The following is a 20,970-nucleotide window of genomic DNA, read 5'->3' as shown; positions in this document are numbered from 1 at the left end:
AGAAGGATGGAGAGGGCTGACATAGTGTGGTGAACATTGCCAGAAATAGAAGAACGAAAACGTATTTTCAAATATTAATCGGCTTTTTTTTTACGTCCATTTTCAACATATTGTATCAAGCCACCTCGTAGGGATATAGAGTGACAAGAGGGATTGCAATTTTTATAAGCGTAGTGCGTATAGAAGAAAGCAAGTGTTGAGTTTGGCAATTTGATCGCAAAAGGAGAAGAAGAAGGTGGGTGATAAAATATGGTATAAAGTCGAAGGGCAAGAAAAAGGTGGTTGAAGAACCAGAAACTAGTAGTTTCGACGAATGAAAAAGGGGCCATAGGTGTAGGCGAGTGTGTGGGAATAGGGCTAAAAATAAAAAATAAGTAATAAGGTATACACAGCAGGGTTTAAAGGGGGGAATCAAATAAAATCCAATAGTATAATGCAAGTGAAAGGACCCGAAAGTAAAGACGGAAGCAAGGGATTTGCGCGCTTTCGTTAAATCGTATAAAGGAGAGATCATTCTCCTAAACGTGCATTGTTTTGGTAAGACGCAAAAGACGAAAATCGGGGAAATAAAGCGAATATAAAAAGCCAAACCATCATAGATAACGTGGGACCATAAACGGTTGGATATGTATATATAAACGTGCCATATAGAGATCCGTTGCCGTATTAGAAGCGTAAGGGCATAAGTACTAATTAATGTTGTTTTACAACATGAAATCAAAAAACGAGGTCATGTATCATAGGGCGTTTCGTGATCCAAGAACGGATAGTGTGATCTATTATGGATGTTAGTGAAGGGCTCATAAATATATGGAGAAATTTTTAATGAACATACAACTATTATAATGATTGACAAGCCAACTGGTGTCATGCAACGGTTCAGATTCCGCCACCATCGGGCATTTTCGTAACGTAAATTATCAGCCAGGACTGCTCGATGAGCAGCCGCTTTTTCAATATCTGGCTGCCCTGGCATTCCATTCTCAACAGATGGTGGCTTGATTGGCAAAGGCAGAAACGAGGCAATCAACCAGGCTGTGGTTGAAGATATTAGAATAGATGGACAAACTTGTCAACAAAGAGTTGTAAACATACCTAATGGAAAGATAAAACCAAAGCAAAAACTGAGCACCTGCATGTTTCGTCTACTCCATATATATTCGCCAGATTCGTCGTAGGGTGGAGCCTTCCATATTTTCCTCTCAGTTGAACGAAATCGTTTATCTGTATACAGATGTGGTGACCAGACGCCCCTGGGTGTCACTTCGCGAGAGGGCTGAGGTGTAATCTCATCTTCTCCAACAATACCGGCCCAATGTGTTCTTGGATCACGAGAGTCTCGTCGGATGGCTTTTGGTTTAGGCTCAACCTGGGCTTGTTCCGGTTGCTCCACTTGTATTTCTGCTTCTGGTATCGGCATCGACTCCTGCCGCCGTGCTGGCTGTGATTCTGGCTGGTCTTGTCGTTGTACAGGCTGGCTCGCTCGGCGAGGCCGTGTTCGGGGGCATGAGATATTTCCAGGCGGTACACGAACTACAGCTTGATTTGATACTTCCTCCAAGGGTTCTGAGTAGGAAACCTGGGTCACAGCAGGGATTTCTCGTGGGGTATTTGGTCTGCTAACATCAACTAGAGAAACAGCCGAAAGGAAGGCGAGGTTTCCACCTTGATAGTATATCTTTGCCCACTGGGGAATAGTAGTTAGAAATTGACTTGCTGTTGACCCCGACCGACTTAGAGAGCCTCGCCTTGAGAGGGATGACCGATAGCTGAGGGTGGCGGATGTCTTATGCTTTAGAACACGCAAGGCATGAAGATGGGTAATGCGGTCGCTAACCTCATCCATCTCGGATTCATCCATTGCTGAATAATCTGGCATCTCGGATTGCTGGCGTGCGGAGAGCCAAGATTGCTCAGTTTCAGTCACCTGTCGGGATCTCCCTTGGGTACCATCAAGGGATAACGAGGGAAGATTGTGTCGCTCATCCATTGGAATTGACATGTCAGACGAGACGGAGGACAAGTCCGGGTTCCACCGTCGAGTTGGAGGGCGGGCTACTGCCAATGGCTCTGGAATGGAGACCATGGACGTTTCTGCGTACGAGCCGGACGACGAGGGTGGACGTAATATTGGGTACTGTATAGGAATCCCGCTGTCCATAACGGCCTGGATATCAATATCTGATGGCATGCTGGGTAAGGAAACATTCCCTTGGCTTGACCGCGCATTGAGATCAAGTGTTGATGTGGATTGGTATGACCTTAGCACTGGGACAGGGGGGCTTGAGGGGATGGACGGAGTATGGGAATCAGAGCGGGCCGCGGATGCTGGTTCTGAAGTAGTGCTCGGCCCTCCTCGATTGCGGATATACCTTATCGCCGTTCCAAACGAATTTGCTGAAAATAACGAAGACTCAGAAGCACGAGTCCTGACAACGTTAGGAGAAGAGCCAATGGGAAGCAAATTTGGCGACGAACTGTTCAACGGCACCAGGTTGGGGCTGGATGTATACCCAATCCGGGCAACATTCGAGGACGAATTTGAAGAGGACGAGTGGCCACGAGTAATAGAACATCCGATTAGGAGGGAGCCGTCAGATGGAGGAGATCTGCTTGGAGGCGTACGACTAGATCGTGACAACTCTCGTTCCCGTTCATTGACTAACTTGATAGTAGTGGCAACAGGCCTTGGAAGCGCGGTTACGCTACTGCGGTCAGAAGACTTCTCCTGATCATGATCGTTGCCACTATCACCACTCTCTGAGGCCTGTGGGGTGACTGAGCGAGCGACAGTGGTGTTGCTCGACTTTGGATCCTGGCCCCATATTGCGCTTGAAGTGTTTCCCATAAAGGTGGAAAGGTCCGAGGCGCTTCCGGTGGGTTGTTGACTGGAACTGGAGGATTCTAGATCCGGAGAAACGCTGGGCCTGGAACTCCAGGCATTGGAGGGAGTAATTGTTGAAGGAGTCCCGCTTCTAGTTATACGGCCTTTGGCCGATGAGGAACCTGGAGGCAGTAGCACATGAGCGGGCTTGGTAGGATATGGGTTAGCAGAGTATATGTCAACATCGTCTGGATTGCTGAAGACATCATCGTCCTCCGAGTAGTCAGTTTTGTTTGATACCAGTCGAAGCGTCGGTGAAACTGGACGGACAGGCGAGGGCGGGGAGACGACATTGTTCTGCGAGTTTGTTCGTTGATGGAGTGGACGGCGTTTTGGTGTTGACCTTCTAGACGAAGGGGAAGATAAAGACATTATCGTGGGCCCTAACTCGACGTATTCCTCATCGCATTACTCCACGGGAAAATGGCCGCTGAAAATAAATAAATAAAAAAAAAAAATCTCCCAGGGGGGAGAACGGTGATAGTATGTAGAGTGGGAAATAATATATATAGAAACAAGAATATAAGAACAAATGCTCCACGAACGGCTGGAGAAAGGAGTGCTGATATGGCGGCTCTAGATGGTGAAGGATCCCGAAATTAAGGCTGAAAAATCGAAGCAGGAATGGTCTCGCAGTGAGCGTCGAGGAACGAATTAATGAATAAATGAATGGCAGGGCGTCTAGAGAATAGCCGCCTTAAGGAGCTGGATGCTGGACCCTGGGGGGCTGCAGTTGAAAGACTGATGCTGGAAGTGTTTCAAAGGCGGTTAAATTTAGAGTGAGCGTGGTGTGCTAATTGGGTGGCACGTAGAAAGCTTATTAAATGGGTAGAATTATGGGTGAATTATATGAATATATATAAAGAGCGACGGTGAAGAAGGGAACGACAGACAAGAAACAATGGCAAAGAGAGAACGAAGAACGAAAAAGCCGAGAGACGTCGAAGAGTTGATGTTGGAGAGAAAAAGAAGATTCGCTCAGCCGAGATGAAAAAGGGAGAAAGAACGCAAGGCAGTCACGGGGTCTTAGTCATCAGGTACGTGGAGGGCGGTGAGCGGGCCGTTTCTTTTGAGTTTAAAGTTGGGGACCCACACTGGCAGAAATCGAGATAAGATCAAGATAAGATAAATATAGATCAGGCGGTGTTGGGGAGGACAATGATGAGGATGAGAAGCAGAAGAAGATGGTGTTGTTGATAATAGTTGAAAACAAACACGGGCAAAAGAATGGGCGAGAGATGCGCTGGTTGAAGGACAGCTGCAGAGCTGGGTCGGGTGCGGAAAGAACCCTGGGTCGGGCACGCACGTCTTGACTGGTTGGGGTCGAGCAGCGCGCGTCGTTGTACGGAGTTTGCAGAAGGGGAACGATGTGCTCCACTCGGCGTACCTTGTTACAGTCGGCTGCCAGAAGTCACCACGCCAGACCCACTGCTTAGAATGATAGCAATATAAGGATTACCCACTATGACTTAATCAACAGAGCTTTTTTCTCCAGCAATCAACAATTTTAGATTAAATTAGACACAGGTGGAGAGAAGAGGAAAAACATTAGACAAAATAATATAAACAAACAATTTATGCCATAAAATTTTTTCTCATATGCTCGTGTAAACCCTCGGAATGGCCTCTGCAGCGACAGGGTAGGGTTGCTTGTTGAGCAGTGTATGTCAGTTCTGCGATTGTCGAGCATATACTTAGACAGCAAGAAGGCTGAATTTGACCGTGAAGAAGAAATACAGCCCCCAGTCAAAGCCTTGAAGAGAGCCGGTGCTATGGTGAAGCAAGTGGCTTTGTGGATGGCTGAGAGTGAGACCTGCTTTCCGCCCTGGCGCTCGCGGTTTACGCCATTGACTTCTCCGATGGGTGCTAACATGCTAGACTTCTTAATAATGCCTAACTCTGATCTGAAGCAAGAAGAGAAGCATGTTTGAATTTGATACAGACTATCTAGAATATCTAGGTGCTTGAGTTGAGGTACAGTGCATGAGCAAGCCATGACTACGAGGTCGCTTTTGGTTTTCACTTTCATGCAGGTCGTTCTGTAACTTCGTCTCCTAGCCAAAGATTTTAAACGCCACCATTTCCTCGCGGTGCAATTGGCTCAACAACGGAAAACATACTTTTTTCCCCTGAATATTTTGCGACTTGCCTCACTTTTCATAACCATGCTTACCCCATGTGATAGCTTCCGTACCATATGGTATAACTGGCATCTACATTATTCGATAGTGATCTCAGTTTCCAGTTCTTCAAGCTATGATCGCCTGTGTGTCACACCTTAAAAGTCCCGAATCCGGACGACTCGGAAGAATATGTCCTGAAGATGGAAATACAAGTTCAAATTATTTATGTAACGATATAATAGGCTATTGGAGGATTAACGAAGCCCTCGTAACCCAAAAATATGTGAGCTATTGTACTTCGTCAAGTGCTTGGAAACAGGTACAGCAGTACCCTGTTCTCGAGTCCTTCCCTGTATTTGTTTATTTTAGTGGGAATCTGTACAACCAGCCCAACAGCTGTCTGATGGAGCAGATGCAAATGTCAACGAAGCATATGCTGTGTGCGCTGCTATTTCATGCACTCACTGTGATGTACCCACTTGGAGAACATGCCGTTTCTTCTCCTGCACGTCTGCCAGTCCTGGAGCGCCATCACCAACATTCTTCAACTTCTCATTCGCGGCGAGGGTTCCCCTTGCAGAAGGAGGCACGGCATTGAATTTTTTTGTGATTGCTCCTGGTAAACTCAGAAAGGATTGGCAACCAGGCACTCCACCCCCAAAGACAAGCGAAATTCCGGTCCACAATCCAGGAGACTGGGAACGGGACTGTGTTCGCTTTTATGGGAAAAGAAATAAACCCATTCTCGGGCCTTCGGACCCTTTTAACTGTTCTCCATCTTCCAGCGCACTTTGTCTCTTCTGGCGCTGGATAAACGGAGCTGTTGTGTTTGGAAATCCGCCAGTGCCGCCGGCGTTGTTGGTCAGGAGTCGCTGGCTGAAAAGGCTGAAACAAGGAGGACTAACCTAAACGAGACTTGTTTATTCACGTGATATATTATATAATCAATATTACGTAATATGGTAGAATTACGCAAGGAAGACCCTTTGACCCTTTGTGAGGGAGATAAAGTGAAGGTCCAGACCGCCAAGGCACATGACCCTTGCCAGTTTAAGGCTAACTACGCTTTGGGCGACCACCTCGAAAACTCCGTCTTCACGCCCCGAGACAGTGTCGACTCCCTGTGGCTGCACAATCCTGTTTCTTGAGTTTGCCTTGCTGCCTTGCCTTGTGAGCACCTGGACCTGGCTTCATTGGAAAGCCCTGTCTTCATGAAGGTCGGAAACATGGCCTCCGGTCTCTTCGAGAGGTTGAGGCATTACTATCATGGTGACAAAGGTACGTGGCAGTAGAAGACCGAAGAGGGAGGAGGATGCTGTAGTGGGTTGCTTTAGAGTATACAGACGATGTTCTGATAATAGAATCAAGAACCTGAGCCTCTTATTTCAGTGACCACTGCTGTTTGGTGTTCGGTACGTATGCAAGTAAATCTGATAGACCGCATATGTTTCGATTCGAGGCGTGGGAATGTGCTAACTGCTATCAATAGATACTATGCACGATTTTATATGTTGCTCCATTGTATACCTCCAAGGCGACTCGGCCAGGGCCAACATTGAGCCGTGATGCGCCGTCACTGATCAAAGCCCGTATCCGAGCTGTAATGGTGTCATGCCTTTGCTGCAGCGTGGCCACCTTCTATTTCATCGTCCGTAGTGGGAGGAGTACTCCCCTACAAGCCTTTCAACTTCTAGGATGGTGGCCGATTGGACTGCCAGAAATCGGAAAGAGTCTTTTGCTCACAGCCTTGTTGTTCATGGGTCCATTATTTGAAATGGGAATTGCCGAAGGTAGATGGAGGAACTGGGTTAGGGGACGAACACTGGTCCAAACTCTTCGTTCCTGGACAGGATGGAGAAACTACGTTGCTGTCAGTCAAGGTCTCCTTTTCTGTGTAATGCCGCAGCACATCATAAGCTAATGAACGAGTAGGGTCCCATAACTGAGGAAATAACTTTCCGGTCTATTATCATTGTATTTCATCTAATGGCGAAGATGTCCCCAGGGCGCATCGTGTTTCTGACTCCCCTATATTTCGGTATTGCGCATATTAACCATTTCTACGAAACCAAGCTAGCGCAGCCAGACACTCCGCTTATCCCAGTTTTTGTCCGTTCGCTCTTCCAGTTCACTTATACCACCATATTTGGATGGTATGCCACCTTTCTCTATTTGAGAACAGGTTCCCTTCTAGCCGTTATGCTAGTGCATTCATTCTGCAATTACTGCGGCCTACCTCGTCTATGGGGCCGTGTTGAGACATCAATTCCGATCGAGAGCACTCTAATCAGGGCTGCCAAATTCGATGAGGACGAGAACATATTTGGCAGGGTCGATGAGGTAACTGGAATTGGTTGGAGCGTCGCATACTATATCCTGCTGTTTGCTGGGGTGGGATTATTCTATTATCAGTTTTGGCCGCTGACGGAATCTTCAAAGGCGTTGGTGTCGTTTTCGCCTAAAATGCATTAAGAGGTGGACAGACCGGGGTATAGGAGTGATGGAGCATCTTGAGCGCCTCTAATTATTACTTTGTAATATGCTGATTTTTTTTTTTTCTTAGCAAGTGTTATTTTTTTCTTAACAGAAGTATTTTCGAGGCTGATTAAACTAATGCTTTTATATTGATGAGGTACTGTAGTTAGTCAGTTATCGCCGAAAACCCGTTATTCCCGATCGGTGTGGAGATAAAACTCGCGACGTCAATGCGACTGAAATTTCACTTCGCAAGAAGACTCGGATTCTTACCTATCTTCTTCAATAATTAATGCGCAAAGAGTAAACCCAAGTCTTTTGATTCAAGAGACGATAAGGGACATTACAATGCGCGGAATACGCGGCCAGTGTTTTCGTGTTCGGCAAATACATTGTAACCGATATTCAACTTCACGACGCATCTCAATTCCTATTCCTCCACCGTTCCCCGTCGTGCAGTCATGCCCCGAGCCGACGTGCTCTTGTACGGCAACGCCTGCCGGCCTCGAAATTGACCATGACCAAGATCTTAACGGCACCATGGCGCCTTACGCCCAACAAGTTCTCATATCCACCGGTCAACGAGATTGGCGAAGCCGAATAGAGGAGGATGGGCTAGATCAGGGATGGGGTATACTGGGCAGCCGATTGAAGAAACTAATGTTTCGGACAGGGAAGTTTGCTGATGTAAATTCCTCCTCAGCTTTCCCTTGCCCCTTGCCCAGATCATTTCCAGAGAGAGCGTTATCCTAATCAGCAATTTCTGAACCTACAGCCTTATAATAACATTGTCATTACAAATTCCTCCTTTATTCCCTCGACCGATAAGTCAGATACATCTCGCGCTTCAGCCCTCCTTTTTCCAAGCTTCAAGTACATTCCTGATATCCCACTTGATGATGCTGGATTGGATCGATTCGTTCGCGCATTCCTCCTCCCAATAGTCCCCCATAGAGCGCACGAAATTTTACCTGTCGATAAATTGGAAGCAATGAAAAGGCTTCCAGAACTTCAACCTACATTTAAGTCTATGAAGAGCATAGATCACTCGCCTACGATTTTGATTTGTGGGCACGGAGGTCGAGACAAACGATGTGGAGTTATGGGCCCTTTGCTTGAGTCGGAATTTAGCAGAGTACTAAAAGATGAAGGTTACACCGTGGGAAATACCCCAGTTGATAAGTTGAATCACGCGAATATTGGCTTGATAAGTCATATTGGCGGTCATAAATATGCTGGCAACGTTATTATATACATACCCCGTTCCCCGGGGCCCAACTCGGGGGATGTTAACGCGTTGGCTGGGAAGGCTATCTGGTATGGTAGGGTAGAGCCGAAGCATGTGCAGGGAATCATAAGAGAGACGATTTTGAATGGCCGTGTGATAAAGGACCATTTCCGTGGAGGTATAGATGGAGATGGTACGGTGCTGCGTATATAGATATGTTCCAGATGTTTTGTGTATATAGCTTTTTCAACTCCATACAGTACATACAGCGAAGTTATCAAAAATATATTCTTGCAGGTAAGTTGGCTGTAGGCTGCACATAAGCTCCTGCTCTTTTTCGTTCTTTAAGATCGGAAGCGATCTGGGAGGCAAGCTTTCGGGCCTAGGCAGTAGCTAAATTTAGTAACTTTTGAGCCCAAGATTTTGTGGATCAAAACCGAGATGATTCATGATTGCTCATCCGGCGTCTTCATGAACAACAACGAGCGGTGGCAATGTGTGCCTTCAAGGCGAAGCGAAAATCACGATACATTCTATATTCCCATCTCTGCCCCAAGATGGTATATATATTACGGGGTCGACTCGGCCTTTGTCGAGTCGTCGAGATCTTTCCATCCAAGTTCGACCCCTGACAATCGCCCTTGCCAGCTAGCTCCCTTAACGTCCAAGTAAAGAATTACATCTCATACCATAAAACTGGCTAACGTCGGAGTAGCCTGCGAACAACCACTAGCAGATATGGGTGCCAAGTTCCCTTCGTCTTGCAGACTATGCGATATAGCCCTTGATAGCCCAGGGGCTTGGCGACAGCATGCGAGGAGTGAATTACAGTAAGCTTGATCTTCTCATTGAAAAAAGAAAGAAAACACAAAACAGATCCCTAACATTTCTGCAGCATACATAATCTTCGCCTGCGAGTAGCAGAGCCTGGAACTACTATATTGCCCTTACAGTCAAGGACAAAGACCATCAGCCCAGACCACGATACCCCCTCTGAAGATGGCTCAGATGGAACAGACGAGGAGCATCCTTGGTTGTTGGAGTTTGATCCTGAACAATGCCTTTTCTGTGGTGAAGTAAGGACATCATTTGATGACAACATTTTCCACATGTCAAAGGCGCATAGCTTCATCATACCATATCAAGATCACCTGGACACCGACATGACACCCCTTCTCAGATACCTATACCTTGAAATTTTTGAGTACCACAGGTGCATATTGTGCTCTACTCGTCGAAGAACAATTGAAGGTATCCAACACCACATGATGGCGAAGGGCCATTGCAGATTCGACATTAATTCGCACACTTCTGGCTTTTATAATTTCCGCGAGGCACACAATAAAACAAAAGTTGCAGGTATTAGCCCATTACTGCGGCTATCTCCGGTTAGAATTCGCGGCTATCGCACTCGGGCGTCTGATAAATATCGTCAATCGCTGGGGCGCAGAGATTCCTCTCCTCTATCGCTTGCCAAGGCAACAAACGAACAATGGACTACTGAAACTGAAGATGATAACCCAACCTCGGCTTCCCGTACCCAGTTATCACGACTCAGTCGAGGTGATCAGGAAGGTTTAGCGCATCTGTCCAATCCTGAGCTACGATCATTGCTTGCTATCCGAGCGAAGCATATTGGCCAATTGAGTCGAAAAGAGACAAACGCCAAATTGAAGCTTGAGAAGGCTGGAAACATAACTTTGACTGCCCATTTTAGGGCAGATACCTCTAAGAGATTCAGGGGCCCTTGGGGGTAGACGAGCTGACAGGAGTTCAACTTTGTATAGTAGTTTAGATCGGATGGTCACTTCTAACCCTACGTAGCAATAACTAATTCAATGGTTAATGGCTTGATGTGAGAGTAAAGAGTAGTAGCAACCTCGTAACTGTAACCTAGTAAAAATTATGGGGATATGGAGACGAACATTCGTTTAGTTATTCCAGCTGTGCCTTCCAGGTCGCTATAGTAACTTAGGTGGGTACCTCATGTCTTGTTATCAATCTGATAAGATCTGCACTAGCCAAGATAGGAATGGCGCCGGAACGAGTCATCTGAAGGTCGTTTGAGCTCATCGTTTGCTTTTTTTTTCCCCCTTCATTGAGAGCCGGGGAGAGGAGACCTTCAAAGAGAATGAGTTGGGGCTGCGATGTGGGTTCCCTGTGCTATTCGAGGCCATATTCGATTCGGCGGACCACCTACGGTCTCGCATCACCTTCTACAGAAGTTTCGGAGTCTCCCTGTTCGCACCGCAAGCACGTATGCCAATGCCAACCAGCCGTCTAAGAAGCTAGACCTTCTAGCCATTGATAAAAGATGGAAAGAATTATGGGAGGGCAGGGAGGCTTCGGTTCGATTGATGAGCAGCAGCAAGGAAAAGGCCTACGTGCTGCCCATGTTCCCCTACCCATCCGGAACCTTACACATGGGTCATGTTCGAGTGTACACGATATCCGACGTTCTAGCTCGGTTCAAACAGATGAAAGGCTATGATGTTCTACATCCTATGGGATGGGATGCTTTTGGGCTCCCCGCTGAAAATGCTGCCATTGAACGAGGGATCCATCCCGAAGGCTGGACAAAACAAAACATAGCGAATATGAGGAATCAGTTGAAAGATTTGGGTATACGATTCGATTGGGATACGGTACAGCATCCCTTTTAATAAATTTGTCAGATCACATGGAACTTGGATAATAGACTGGATGCTAATTGGTATTTTTTTCACTATACTATAGGAAGTTATGACTTGCTCGCCTGAGTTTTACAAACATACCCAGAAACTGTTTTTAATGCTTCACGAAAAAGGCCTTGCGTACCAAGCGGAAGCCGTTGTGAATTATGATCCCGTTGACAAAACAGTTTTGGCAAACGAACAGGTATTAACAACTACCTATGCGAATTGGTGAAGCGTTCGCGGCTGATAAATATGCTCCCCAAAAATAGGTTGACTCCAATGGATGCTCTTGGAGGTCTGGCGCGAAAGTCGAAAAACGGGAGTTAAAACAGTGGTTTTTCCGGATAACTGCTTTTAAAGAAGCATTGCTTAAGGACCTCGACTCATTATCTGGCAGCTGGCCGGATAGGATTCTGACAATGCAAAGACACTGGCTAGGAAAGTCGCGAGGTGCCCTTGTCCCATTTACGTTATCAATTCCGGGAGAAACTCTTGATATCGAAGTTTTTACCACCCGCCCTGACACGCTCCATGGCGTTCAGTATATTGCACTGTCGACCAGCCATCCAGTGGTAAAGAAAATGGCTGCCAACACCCCGGGGCTCCAGGAATTTATCAATTCCACCGGTTCACTACCGCCCGAGACGAAGGCAGGATTCAAACTGCCTGGAGTCAAGGCTATCAACCCAATTTATAATCTTGAAAGAAACCCTCATTTACCATCTTCGCTTCCGGTTTATGTTGCACCTTACGTCCTCCCAGATTACGGAGAGGGGGCGGTCATGGGGGTCCCTGGACATGACTCTCGTGATTTCGGATTTTGGAAAGAAAATTCTCCTACGGAACCTATTGTTTCCGTAGTTATGCCATTGAAAACAGGCCCAGACTCCAATGATAATCACGGTGCCGACTCGGCGTTTTCAGGGCATGGACAAACTACTGATATATGCGGGTCTTATAGCAAGATGCCCTCAAAAACTGCTGGTGAAAAAATAATCAATGATCTAAAGGATAAAGGAAGCCGTGCTAGATTTGCCGAGAATTGGAGGCTACGAGATTGGCTTATCAGTCGGCAGCGATATTGGGGTGCCCCTATCCCGATTATTCATTGTGACAGCTGCGGGGCCGTGCCGGTTCCTGCTAGTCAGTTACCAGTTGAACTTCCTGCTATTCCTGGGTCTCAACTGAAAGACAAGACAGGAAATCCTCTGGAGTCGGCAGACGAATGGCTACACACTGAGTGTCCAAGCTGCAAGGGACCAGCTACGAGAGACACTGATACCATGGATACATTTGTGGACTCCTCGTGGTATTTCCTAAGATTCTTGGACCCGAAAAACAACGATCTGCCGGTGTCGCCCTCGAAATCTCGCCCCGTGGACATATACATAGGAGGTATAGAACATGCTATTCTCCACCTTCTTTATTCTCGGTTCATCTTCAAATTTCTTGCTGCGGAAGGCAAGATTGAAAATGCTGCGGACCCCCCGGAACCATTCCTCAAATTATTGTCTCAAGGCATGGTTCATGGCAAGACCTACTCAGATCCTAAGACTGGTCGATTTTTACGGCCAGGTGAAGTTGACCTTTCTGTTAAAGGCTCCCCAGTGCTCACTGGGACCCAAATTCCCGCTAACATATCTTTTGAGAAGATGTCAAAGAGTAAGTATAACGGAGTAGACCCGAATACTTGTATTGAGAGTTATGGAGCAGATGCTACGCGTGCTCATGTTCTCTTCTCTGCCCCTGTCAGCGAAGTGTTAGAGTGGGATGAAACCAAGATTGTGGGCATTCAAAGATGGTTCAGCCGCATTTGGAAGGCCGTGGAGGATACCGGCAATTCGCTCAAAAGGGCAAACTTCTCATCAGCCCCTGATGCTCTTTCATCTTTGAATGACATGGCCTTGCCACCGCTAGGCAAGCTCTCGGAAACTGAGAGCAACCTCCTTCTTATGACAGACAACACAATATCATCGGTGTCATACTGCCTGGAGAAGAATCAATACGGCCTTAATACAGTAATATCAGATCTGATAAAACTCACCAACGCAATTGCAGCCGTGCCTTTACCCGAAGAATCATCGAAAACATCTCCTTCAGCACAATCTGTCACACCTTTACATACAACCCTATACATCGCACTAAATTCTCTGCTACGCATGTTGGCGCCGATTGCCCCAGCTTTCGCTTCAGAATGTTGGGAAGTACTACACATGCCTCTTTTTGAACGCGTTGACACTGTTCCATGGGTCCTATCTTCTCCATGGCCGTCTGAATTCTTGTCGGAATCGGATATCAAGCAAATTCGCTCTCGTGGAGCGAAGACGGTAGCAGTTCAGGTCAATGGGAAACTCCGGTTCACTGCGTCTGTGCCACCCTTTTTGGCCAACAGTACCACCCCAGAGTCAATCAGCAACGAACAAGAGCAGGAGTGGATATTATCTCACGTTCTCCGGACTAAAGAGGGAAAGGTTTGGCTCCAGGAGAAAAATAATTGGGATAAACGCAAACGAGTCGTCGTTGTGGGAAGTGGAAAGGTCATTAATGTTGTTTTCTAGCGTGGTTAGATAACTTGTATATGTATAATACTTTGGATTTCACAAAATAGAGGACTGCCATTTATAGAAAGGCAAATGAATACTCAATTTTCAACTCTCTTTTCAAGCTCGAAAAGCATGTAACCAACTATATTCAATATTCATCGTGACATCTGATAAACCAATTATTTGTATCTAAAAAGACTGTGATATGCGTTTAAAAGGGACATCAAAGGAGAGTTGCATGTTAGCCAGCCACCGGGGGGATTAATCGACATAAGCGAAAGTAATAACATCGTATGCCCCAGGCAATACAGAAAATGTGGCTAACATGTCAAATGTAGCTGGGGATAGAGAGAATCAAAGAACGAGCATCCAGCTCCAAATAGGAGATATAACCAGAGGGACCGGTCCCATTCAAACCAAGGAGATATTCTGTCAAGAAAGGATCTGGCAAATCCTATCAGATAGGTAAATAGGAATATTATGTTTCAGGCCCGGATCGGAGATTAGGCGAATGAAATAGGGTATACAACATTGATTTTTTTTTTTTTTTTTTTTTTTTTTTTTAAAAAAAAAATATCAAACCTCATATCCAAGGCGAAGATTGGTAAGTTGCGGGAAGGGGGGATAAATGGGCACTGTGTTGCCACTGTGTCGAATAAGAGCTAATTTGACTGTCTCTTAGCCGCATTGCTGCTTCAAAGAGCACTTGCTGGGGATCTTGCGGTGGAATAGGAGGAAGCATCTTGTCCGTCAGTCTCCGGGGCGTGCCTGACGAGTATGTGGAGACGGATGGTCTTGGGGAAGCTGAATACGGCTGGAAATAGACTGGTCCAGGCTGCGCCGGCTGCGCAGGATATGCTGGGGTGGGCTCAAATTTGTACGTATCATTGGAATGATAGTAGTGGTTTTGTCGATGATGTGGATATGGAGGCTTCAACAGAGCGGAATCCAGGGATCTTCGAAGGCTGCCGGACCTGTTAAGTGTTGGCGTTGATGGCATGTTAAGCGGTTTCTGGGAAGAATTAGGTCCAATTAAAGCTGGGGTTGACACATTTAGTCGAGGATTCATCGGGTACATTCCGTAACTAGGTGGATACAGTTCAGCGGGTGCAATAGCTGGGCTGAACTTCGGGGAATGATAAACTGGGGAGTTGAATGCTAGTCTTGGAGTTTGCGGTATGGCAACGTCGGGACAATGCATTTTAGGTACCATATCGTTGCTATGATAGGATGCATTGCTCGAGACCAGCGTTTCCTTCATCACACTTCCTCTTGTTTCTGATGCAGCGCTTCTATGCGGCAGAGGCCCAACAGAGCTGGTTTTCATTTCCTTTCGAGGAGGAAATTCTCCTGTGTTTGGTTTTGGGATTCCGGTGACCCCCAAGCCCGACTTAGCCGAAGGGTCATGGGTTTCCTTCGGCATAGCATTTCGTAGCGGTATGCTGTCCATCTCCTTTTCTATCCGCTCGGGTCGGTACACCTCTACAATACCAGAATCTGCTCCACCAAAGCTGCTCCATGTGCTGCGCTTATCCCATATATGTCCATCTGGAGAAGTCGATAGGCCGTCTCGGGGTCCCCGCAAAATGAGAAATAAAGCAGAATTAGCAAAACCAAAGATGTGAATTGCAATTGAGGAAACGAGGCCAGAAGCTTGCGAAGGCCGATGGCGTAGAGCAGATACATAGAATGGCAATGGGGCAAGCTAGTTAAAGATGTTTAGCACAAAAGAGAGTCGGATTAAGGGGAGAATGAATGTACTAACGTATAATATGGATCCAAGTACAAGATGAAATATGCCGTGCTTCATAACTGTCCTTCGATCTCGACTTAGCCGTCTTGACTTGCGAAGACGGAACATCAGAACCGAGATGGTTGCAAAGTAAACTGCAACTAGCAGAACCGTTAAACCAGTGGCAACATCAGCCCATCCCTTTACCCACTGAGATGGCTCTGCAGAACATCTGCTATTCAAGTTTGGTTTGGCTGCGGATGGTATCCAGGTTAGTATTAATAGGAGTAATATCACTCCCCCGCAACTCAAGGCAAGCCAGATGCCCTTTGGAAAGTTCTTGGAAGGGATGACTCCTCTCAGGATAAACGTTAGACACAACGCAAGAAGCATATATGCATTAATCCATGAAGCTAGGGTAATAAATTGGGATCAGCAATCCATGTGCGATGTAAAAGCGTGAAGGAAGAACTCACTAGTCCAAACAACCTGGGATGAAGTTTTGCAGCTATCACCATTGATGGGTCGATAACTGCTTGACTGTGAAGTGATGAACACCGTTTCCTGAATGATTGAAGTTATCGAAAGGGAGTACGGAACGACATAAGGGTTCGGTATGTGAAATAAGATTTTGAAAGGGTTTCTAAATATTATAACAGTAAGTAAGTGTTAATATATGTATAAAAGGTGGGTAAATATATATATATAGGGGACTGTATACCTTTGGAAAGATCGGGTTTTCCGTAGTATCTTCCAGTTATCAAACAATACCACAGCAGATGTGACAAATGATGCAATCAAACCAAAGGATGAAGTAGCAATGATGAACATGCGACGCTCCAAGTCTTCCACGTTGGAAATATTATATTCACTGTCCATAGTTTGGGTACTGCTATTCATACTGTTAATTTCGTCCGAGCCTTTGAGGTGTTGAACTACGGAAAGATCTTGAAATAAAGATCAAAGTAGAACAATCCTCAGGCTCGACATCGACGATGGCTACCCTCTATCCTTCCCGTACAGTCTGCCGGCAAGATAATCGTGCGGTAGGAATATCAAGAGATTTAAAAGGCAGCTTGAAGTAGCAGAAAAGTTAAATGAAATAACAATTTTCCCCCGATGCCACCGTATTGAAGAGAGAAAAATATACTTGCAAGTTTCCAGGTAAGCCAACCTCGACGAGAGAATGTCTGAGAGACAGGGCCAGATATAAAAGTTTTTTCTTTCTCTGGTTGAATAAGCTTGAAATAAACGTCGTCCGTAGATGATGCATTGCCAGGCAATATGCATCTGCACTAACAATGTCAGCTATAGCTAGATGCCCTCCATGATAGGCCAAAGTGTAGGGCCTCCCCACCGTACGCGTAGATGAAAAAACTGGCAGACCCCAACTTTTCAGGTCGAGATGCTTGCATTACATAGTAAGCTTGCACGTCGTTTATCAAGCCATGGATATGACAATCCATATCCAAGGTGGAGCTCCCGCAACAGCTGCAGTGGATGGCATGTTGTAACTATGGATATGCATCCTCTAGGCGCCAGTCATGCACGTTGCACAGCGTCGATGCATCCTAGTGGCTACATATTCATAATCAGAGGGAATTTGGGTCCATGTTATCAATCTAGCTGCATTCGAAATTGCCTCTCATAGCACTGAATCTTCCTGGTTGAACGGGGTCAATATCGTGAAGTTTTGGGGTGGAGAGGAATGGTCCTCTTTAGGGGCGGGAAAAATGCCACCTAAAGGGTAATAAATATTGGGTATACAAATCAGCTATACCATCTCAACTTACGCTCTCGTCAGTTGGATCTGCGGTATGTGAGTAGAAGGGTGAAATGGAGGAAGCCAAAGAGGATGCAGCGATGCAAGAGGCAGATGCAGGAGGTTTAAGTAAGCATGCATTAGTCAGCTCGAGCCCCCTAGTCAATGGATCCACTCCGCATTGGCCTCCAGCGTCAACGACGACGACGACGACAGCCTTTCTTTCTTCTTCTTCCTAACAACAACTTGATATCTCAAGCTTCACCTGGCCTCCTTGTCGGAAGCCTGCAGAACCGTCCTCTAATCCTCGCCGGGCTGCCGGACTGTCCGGTCTCGTGATTTATCTCGTTCTTCGCCTATTTTCCTGCAGGACAATGGCCTTGTGAATGAAGAGTGGCTGTTCCCAATGCCTGCTAAGCCTTCTTGGCCCCAAAACTCTGGGTATCATTGTCCCCCGTTACGCTGATATGTCGCAGCTGACGTTGAGGATGATGATGTACGGAGTAGCCCATATAACGTAACTGTTCACGTCCGTCGCCTAGCTGGATCCTAATGTACCCACCAAGCGTGGTTATCACACATGAATAACTCTCCCTAGGGAACAGTCCAACAGTCCGTGCAGCGTTGTTTCAACTCTATACCTGGCGGCGCCTTGGTGAGTCAGGCTCTATTATTTCTACGGCTCGATCGGATAATTGGATATATTTCAGACTCAGGGCCCTACAGTTGGTCCTCGGCATCCCATACGTAGCTTGTTTTATAGTATATGGGAGCAGGGTTGATCTGTACTCCGGTATATTCTCGGGCCTGAAGCAATGAGATCCATGACTAGAGAATATATCTGCTACAAGAGCTCGTTTGTCCATGATTCAAGGATGCTACTTGATTGGCTCTGTGCGCATAACCACCGCCTATGGTTGAACCCAAGATCCAGGTGTAGCCTTCCAAGCCATAGTGTGCTAATAATACTCCCAGAGGGGTCTCGTACCAACATATACCTGATGCATTATGATTGGCTACCACTACGACAAGCTCTATATCCTACCCCGGCCCGGTTGTCCGGATGATTATTTGAAAGATACCCGTTATACCTCTAAGCCAACAACGATAAGATTCCGGGAACATCATGGCGTTCTCTCCTACAATAACTTTAATGTGCAAGGGCTGGCGCATTGCATTGGATGCATGTATTGAGCTCTTTACTTGCATATACTTGATGGCGCGTCTCTGCAAGGCCAAGAGATGGAACCTTTATTACTGATGATTTGTGTCTATAATTAGATGCGGCGTTGTTTAAGCTAGATATGGTTTGGACAGCTGCCTCTCAAGAGTTATGTGGAGGTTAATAAAACGGGGAATGCACGATTCTGCCCGTGCTTCTCTACGAAATATATTCTTTCTCCCAGAGGAAGTGGAAAAGCGCGGCTTTGAACACACAGTTTTCCCAGGAATTCTAGTCCATAGTTTTCAATCAGACCCGGCATCGCCGCAGATAGGATGAAAATCTATTTGGGCCATAGAAACAAGCACGAATTACTCGCGGAAAGCCTTGACTATTTATTATTCCTGTTAAGAAACACGAGAGTCGAACTACATTTCATCTTCAGAGGTCCTGATGTGAGAGAAAAGGAAAGTAAGGAGACAAAAGTAATTGAAAGAAAGATATCAAGACCTATCATTATGCGCCTGATGATCCTGGGACTAAAGGAAAAGACAACCTGTCCCGGCCTCATACGCAGGAGTATCCCACGGGCTCCACGCCTGTCCACATACACAGAGATCCTTGACCTACTTTCTCTCACCGTATGCCTTAGTGGCATAATCTCCCTTGTGGACGATGAGGTCTTCAGGTCTATAGTCGTGTTTACCAGACAAGTATGATTCAAGGATAGCCTTGGTGCCTTCAGCATATCGTATCTGAGCGTCGATTGTTGAGCCAGACATATGAGGCACCATCGCGTTACCGCCGCCCCATGGACCCTGGATATATCGCAGTGGGTGGTCCTTTGGAGCTGGCTGAGGGAACCAAACATCACCACCATATCCACGGAGGTGGCCAGACTTAACAGCTTCAGCCACATCTTCTTTGACGACGATAGCGCCACGGGCAGTGTTGATGAGCCAAGAACCTAGAAAACTGTTAGCATCCAAGGTAAAGCAAAACTACATTGGGTGATGTGAACATTAGTTGACAACTTACCCTTCTTCATTTTTGAAATCAGCTCCTTGTTGAAGAGACCTCGCGTCTTCTCATGCAGTGGGCAATTGATGGTGACGATATCGCATTGTCCAAGCATCTCCTCAAGATTCTCAACCCGACGGCAACCAATCTCCTTCTCAACCTCTGGTTTCAGTGGTTGGTAGTCGTAGTAGAGCAGCTCCTTGCAGTCGAATGGCTTGAGACGACGCAGGACACGCTCTCCGATACGGCCGACAGCGACTGTGCCAACAACCTTGTCTTCAAGATCGTAAGAGTTCTTAGCAACGGCTGCCACGTCCCATTCTCCACATGTGACTTGTTGGTGTGCCGGCACAAAGTTACGGACAAGGAGAAGGATGGTCATGACGACGTGTTCCGCCACAGACACGACATTGCAACCGGTCACCTCTGCAACTGTGATGCCGCCGTTGGTCTTGTTGGCGACATCTAGATCAACGTGGTCTGAGCCTACACCGGCAGTGATGGCAAGCTTGAGCTTCTTAGCTTTGGCGAGGCGTTCCTTGGTCAGGTAACCTGGGTGAAAGCTGAAGATTATACAATGTTAGCTTGAGATTCTTGGCTAATTATTACCTTGGTAGAGAACATACGGGGTGGTGATGATAATTTCGGCGTCAACGAGCTCACGGTCGAAAGTAGAGTTCTCTCCCTCCTTGTCGGAGGTTGTAACCAAGGTATGACCATTCTCTTCAAGATACTTCCTCAGGCCGAGCTCGTTCTCTGTCGTCCCGAGCAAGCCAGGCTGGTCTTTGGCATGCTGGCCACCCTGAAGAAGAGTTAGTTATGCTCATAATCAACAGGAGAGGTTGGGAGTCTTACATCATAGAGTACGAGAAGGACCTTGACCTATATTTTGAAGCTGTCAGCACATGAACTCCAGTCAACAGCGAGAAAGCAAGAAGAGGATTTATCTAATGATATTCCCTGAGAGACAGATACCAAAATATGATCTGAACAAGGCACCTACCATTGTGTCTTGAGTGTCTGAGTGATGATTATCGTCTTGAATTGGGCTTTAGCAGTGATTATCTGACGGTAGATGTTAGCAAAGGAACAGACTTGGATGTTTTTCCGGGAAGATAAGCACCCGGTTTGCCATCGACAGCTATCACCTACCTAGAAAAGCTTCTTAAGGCCTTTGACCTAGGACAGAGCAATTAACTGTGATGAGAAGAGAAGCAAAAGACAACCATCTACGAGGCGGACGAGGTCAGGTTTATATGGACCTGAGGTCCCTCCCATTGCTCCAGCGGCGTTGCCCCTCTACTCCTCCCTATTCTCTCGTTAATCGTCTCTTGCTCGTGCTCGAGTCGAGTAACACTCTACTATG

General features: G+C 46.5%; 5 protein-coding genes across 5 annotated transcripts; 2 read left to right on the top strand and 3 right to left on the bottom strand.

Moving 5' to 3' along the window:
• Positions 1–730: 730 nt before the first annotated feature.
• Positions 731–3,256, bottom strand: ARB_04116 (serine-rich protein, putative; the record flags this gene model as incomplete). The annotated part of the gene is made up of 2 exons (XM_003017193.1): positions 731–1,035; positions 1,096–3,256. The coding sequence occupies 2 exons, from the start codon at positions 3,254–3,256 to the stop codon at positions 731–733; spliced, it is 2,466 nt and encodes an 821-aa protein (XP_003017239.1).
• Positions 3,257–8,022: 4,766 nt separating this feature from the next.
• ARB_04115 (uncharacterized protein) lies at positions 8,023–10,467 on the top strand (the record flags this gene model as incomplete). Its single annotated transcript, XM_003017192.1, has 6 exons — positions 8,023–8,169; positions 8,258–8,903; positions 8,924–9,007; positions 9,114–9,329; positions 9,502–9,540; positions 9,632–10,467. 6 exons carry the CDS (start codon positions 8,023–8,025, stop codon positions 10,465–10,467), a joined length of 1,968 nt encoding a protein of 655 aa, XP_003017238.1.
• A 390-nt stretch (positions 10,468–10,857) lies between these two features.
• Positions 10,858–13,943, top strand: ARB_04114 (uncharacterized protein; the record flags this gene model as incomplete). Its single annotated transcript, XM_003017191.1, has 3 exons — positions 10,858–11,355; positions 11,447–11,587; positions 11,655–13,943. The coding sequence occupies 3 exons, from the start codon at positions 10,858–10,860 to the stop codon at positions 13,941–13,943; spliced, it is 2,928 nt and encodes a 975-aa protein (XP_003017237.1).
• A 568-nt stretch (positions 13,944–14,511) lies between these two features.
• On the bottom strand, positions 14,512–16,539 carry ARB_04113 (uncharacterized protein; the record flags this gene model as incomplete). Its single annotated transcript, XM_003017190.1, has 4 exons — positions 14,512–15,633; positions 15,694–16,073; positions 16,137–16,303; positions 16,382–16,539. The coding sequence occupies 4 exons, from the start codon at positions 16,537–16,539 to the stop codon at positions 14,512–14,514; spliced, it is 1,827 nt and encodes a 608-aa protein (XP_003017236.1).
• Positions 16,540–19,210: 2,671 nt separating this feature from the next.
• ARB_04112 (uncharacterized protein) lies at positions 19,211–20,610 on the bottom strand (the record flags this gene model as incomplete). Its single annotated transcript, XM_003017189.1, has 5 exons — positions 19,211–19,551; positions 19,623–20,167; positions 20,231–20,406; positions 20,460–20,486; positions 20,608–20,610. The coding sequence occupies 5 exons, from the start codon at positions 20,608–20,610 to the stop codon at positions 19,211–19,213; spliced, it is 1,092 nt and encodes a 363-aa protein (XP_003017235.1).
• Between the last annotated feature and the right edge of the window lie 360 nt (positions 20,611–20,970).

Source organism: Trichophyton benhamiae (assembly GCF_000151125.1).
Source record: "Trichophyton benhamiae CBS 112371 chromosome Unknown contig01293.0, whole genome shotgun sequence".
In the NCBI taxonomy this organism is placed as follows: Eukaryota; Fungi; Ascomycota; class Eurotiomycetes; order Onygenales; family Arthrodermataceae; genus Trichophyton; species Trichophyton benhamiae.
Note: the sequence above shows the minus strand (reverse complement) of the source record. Positions and strands in the feature narration are given on the sequence as shown.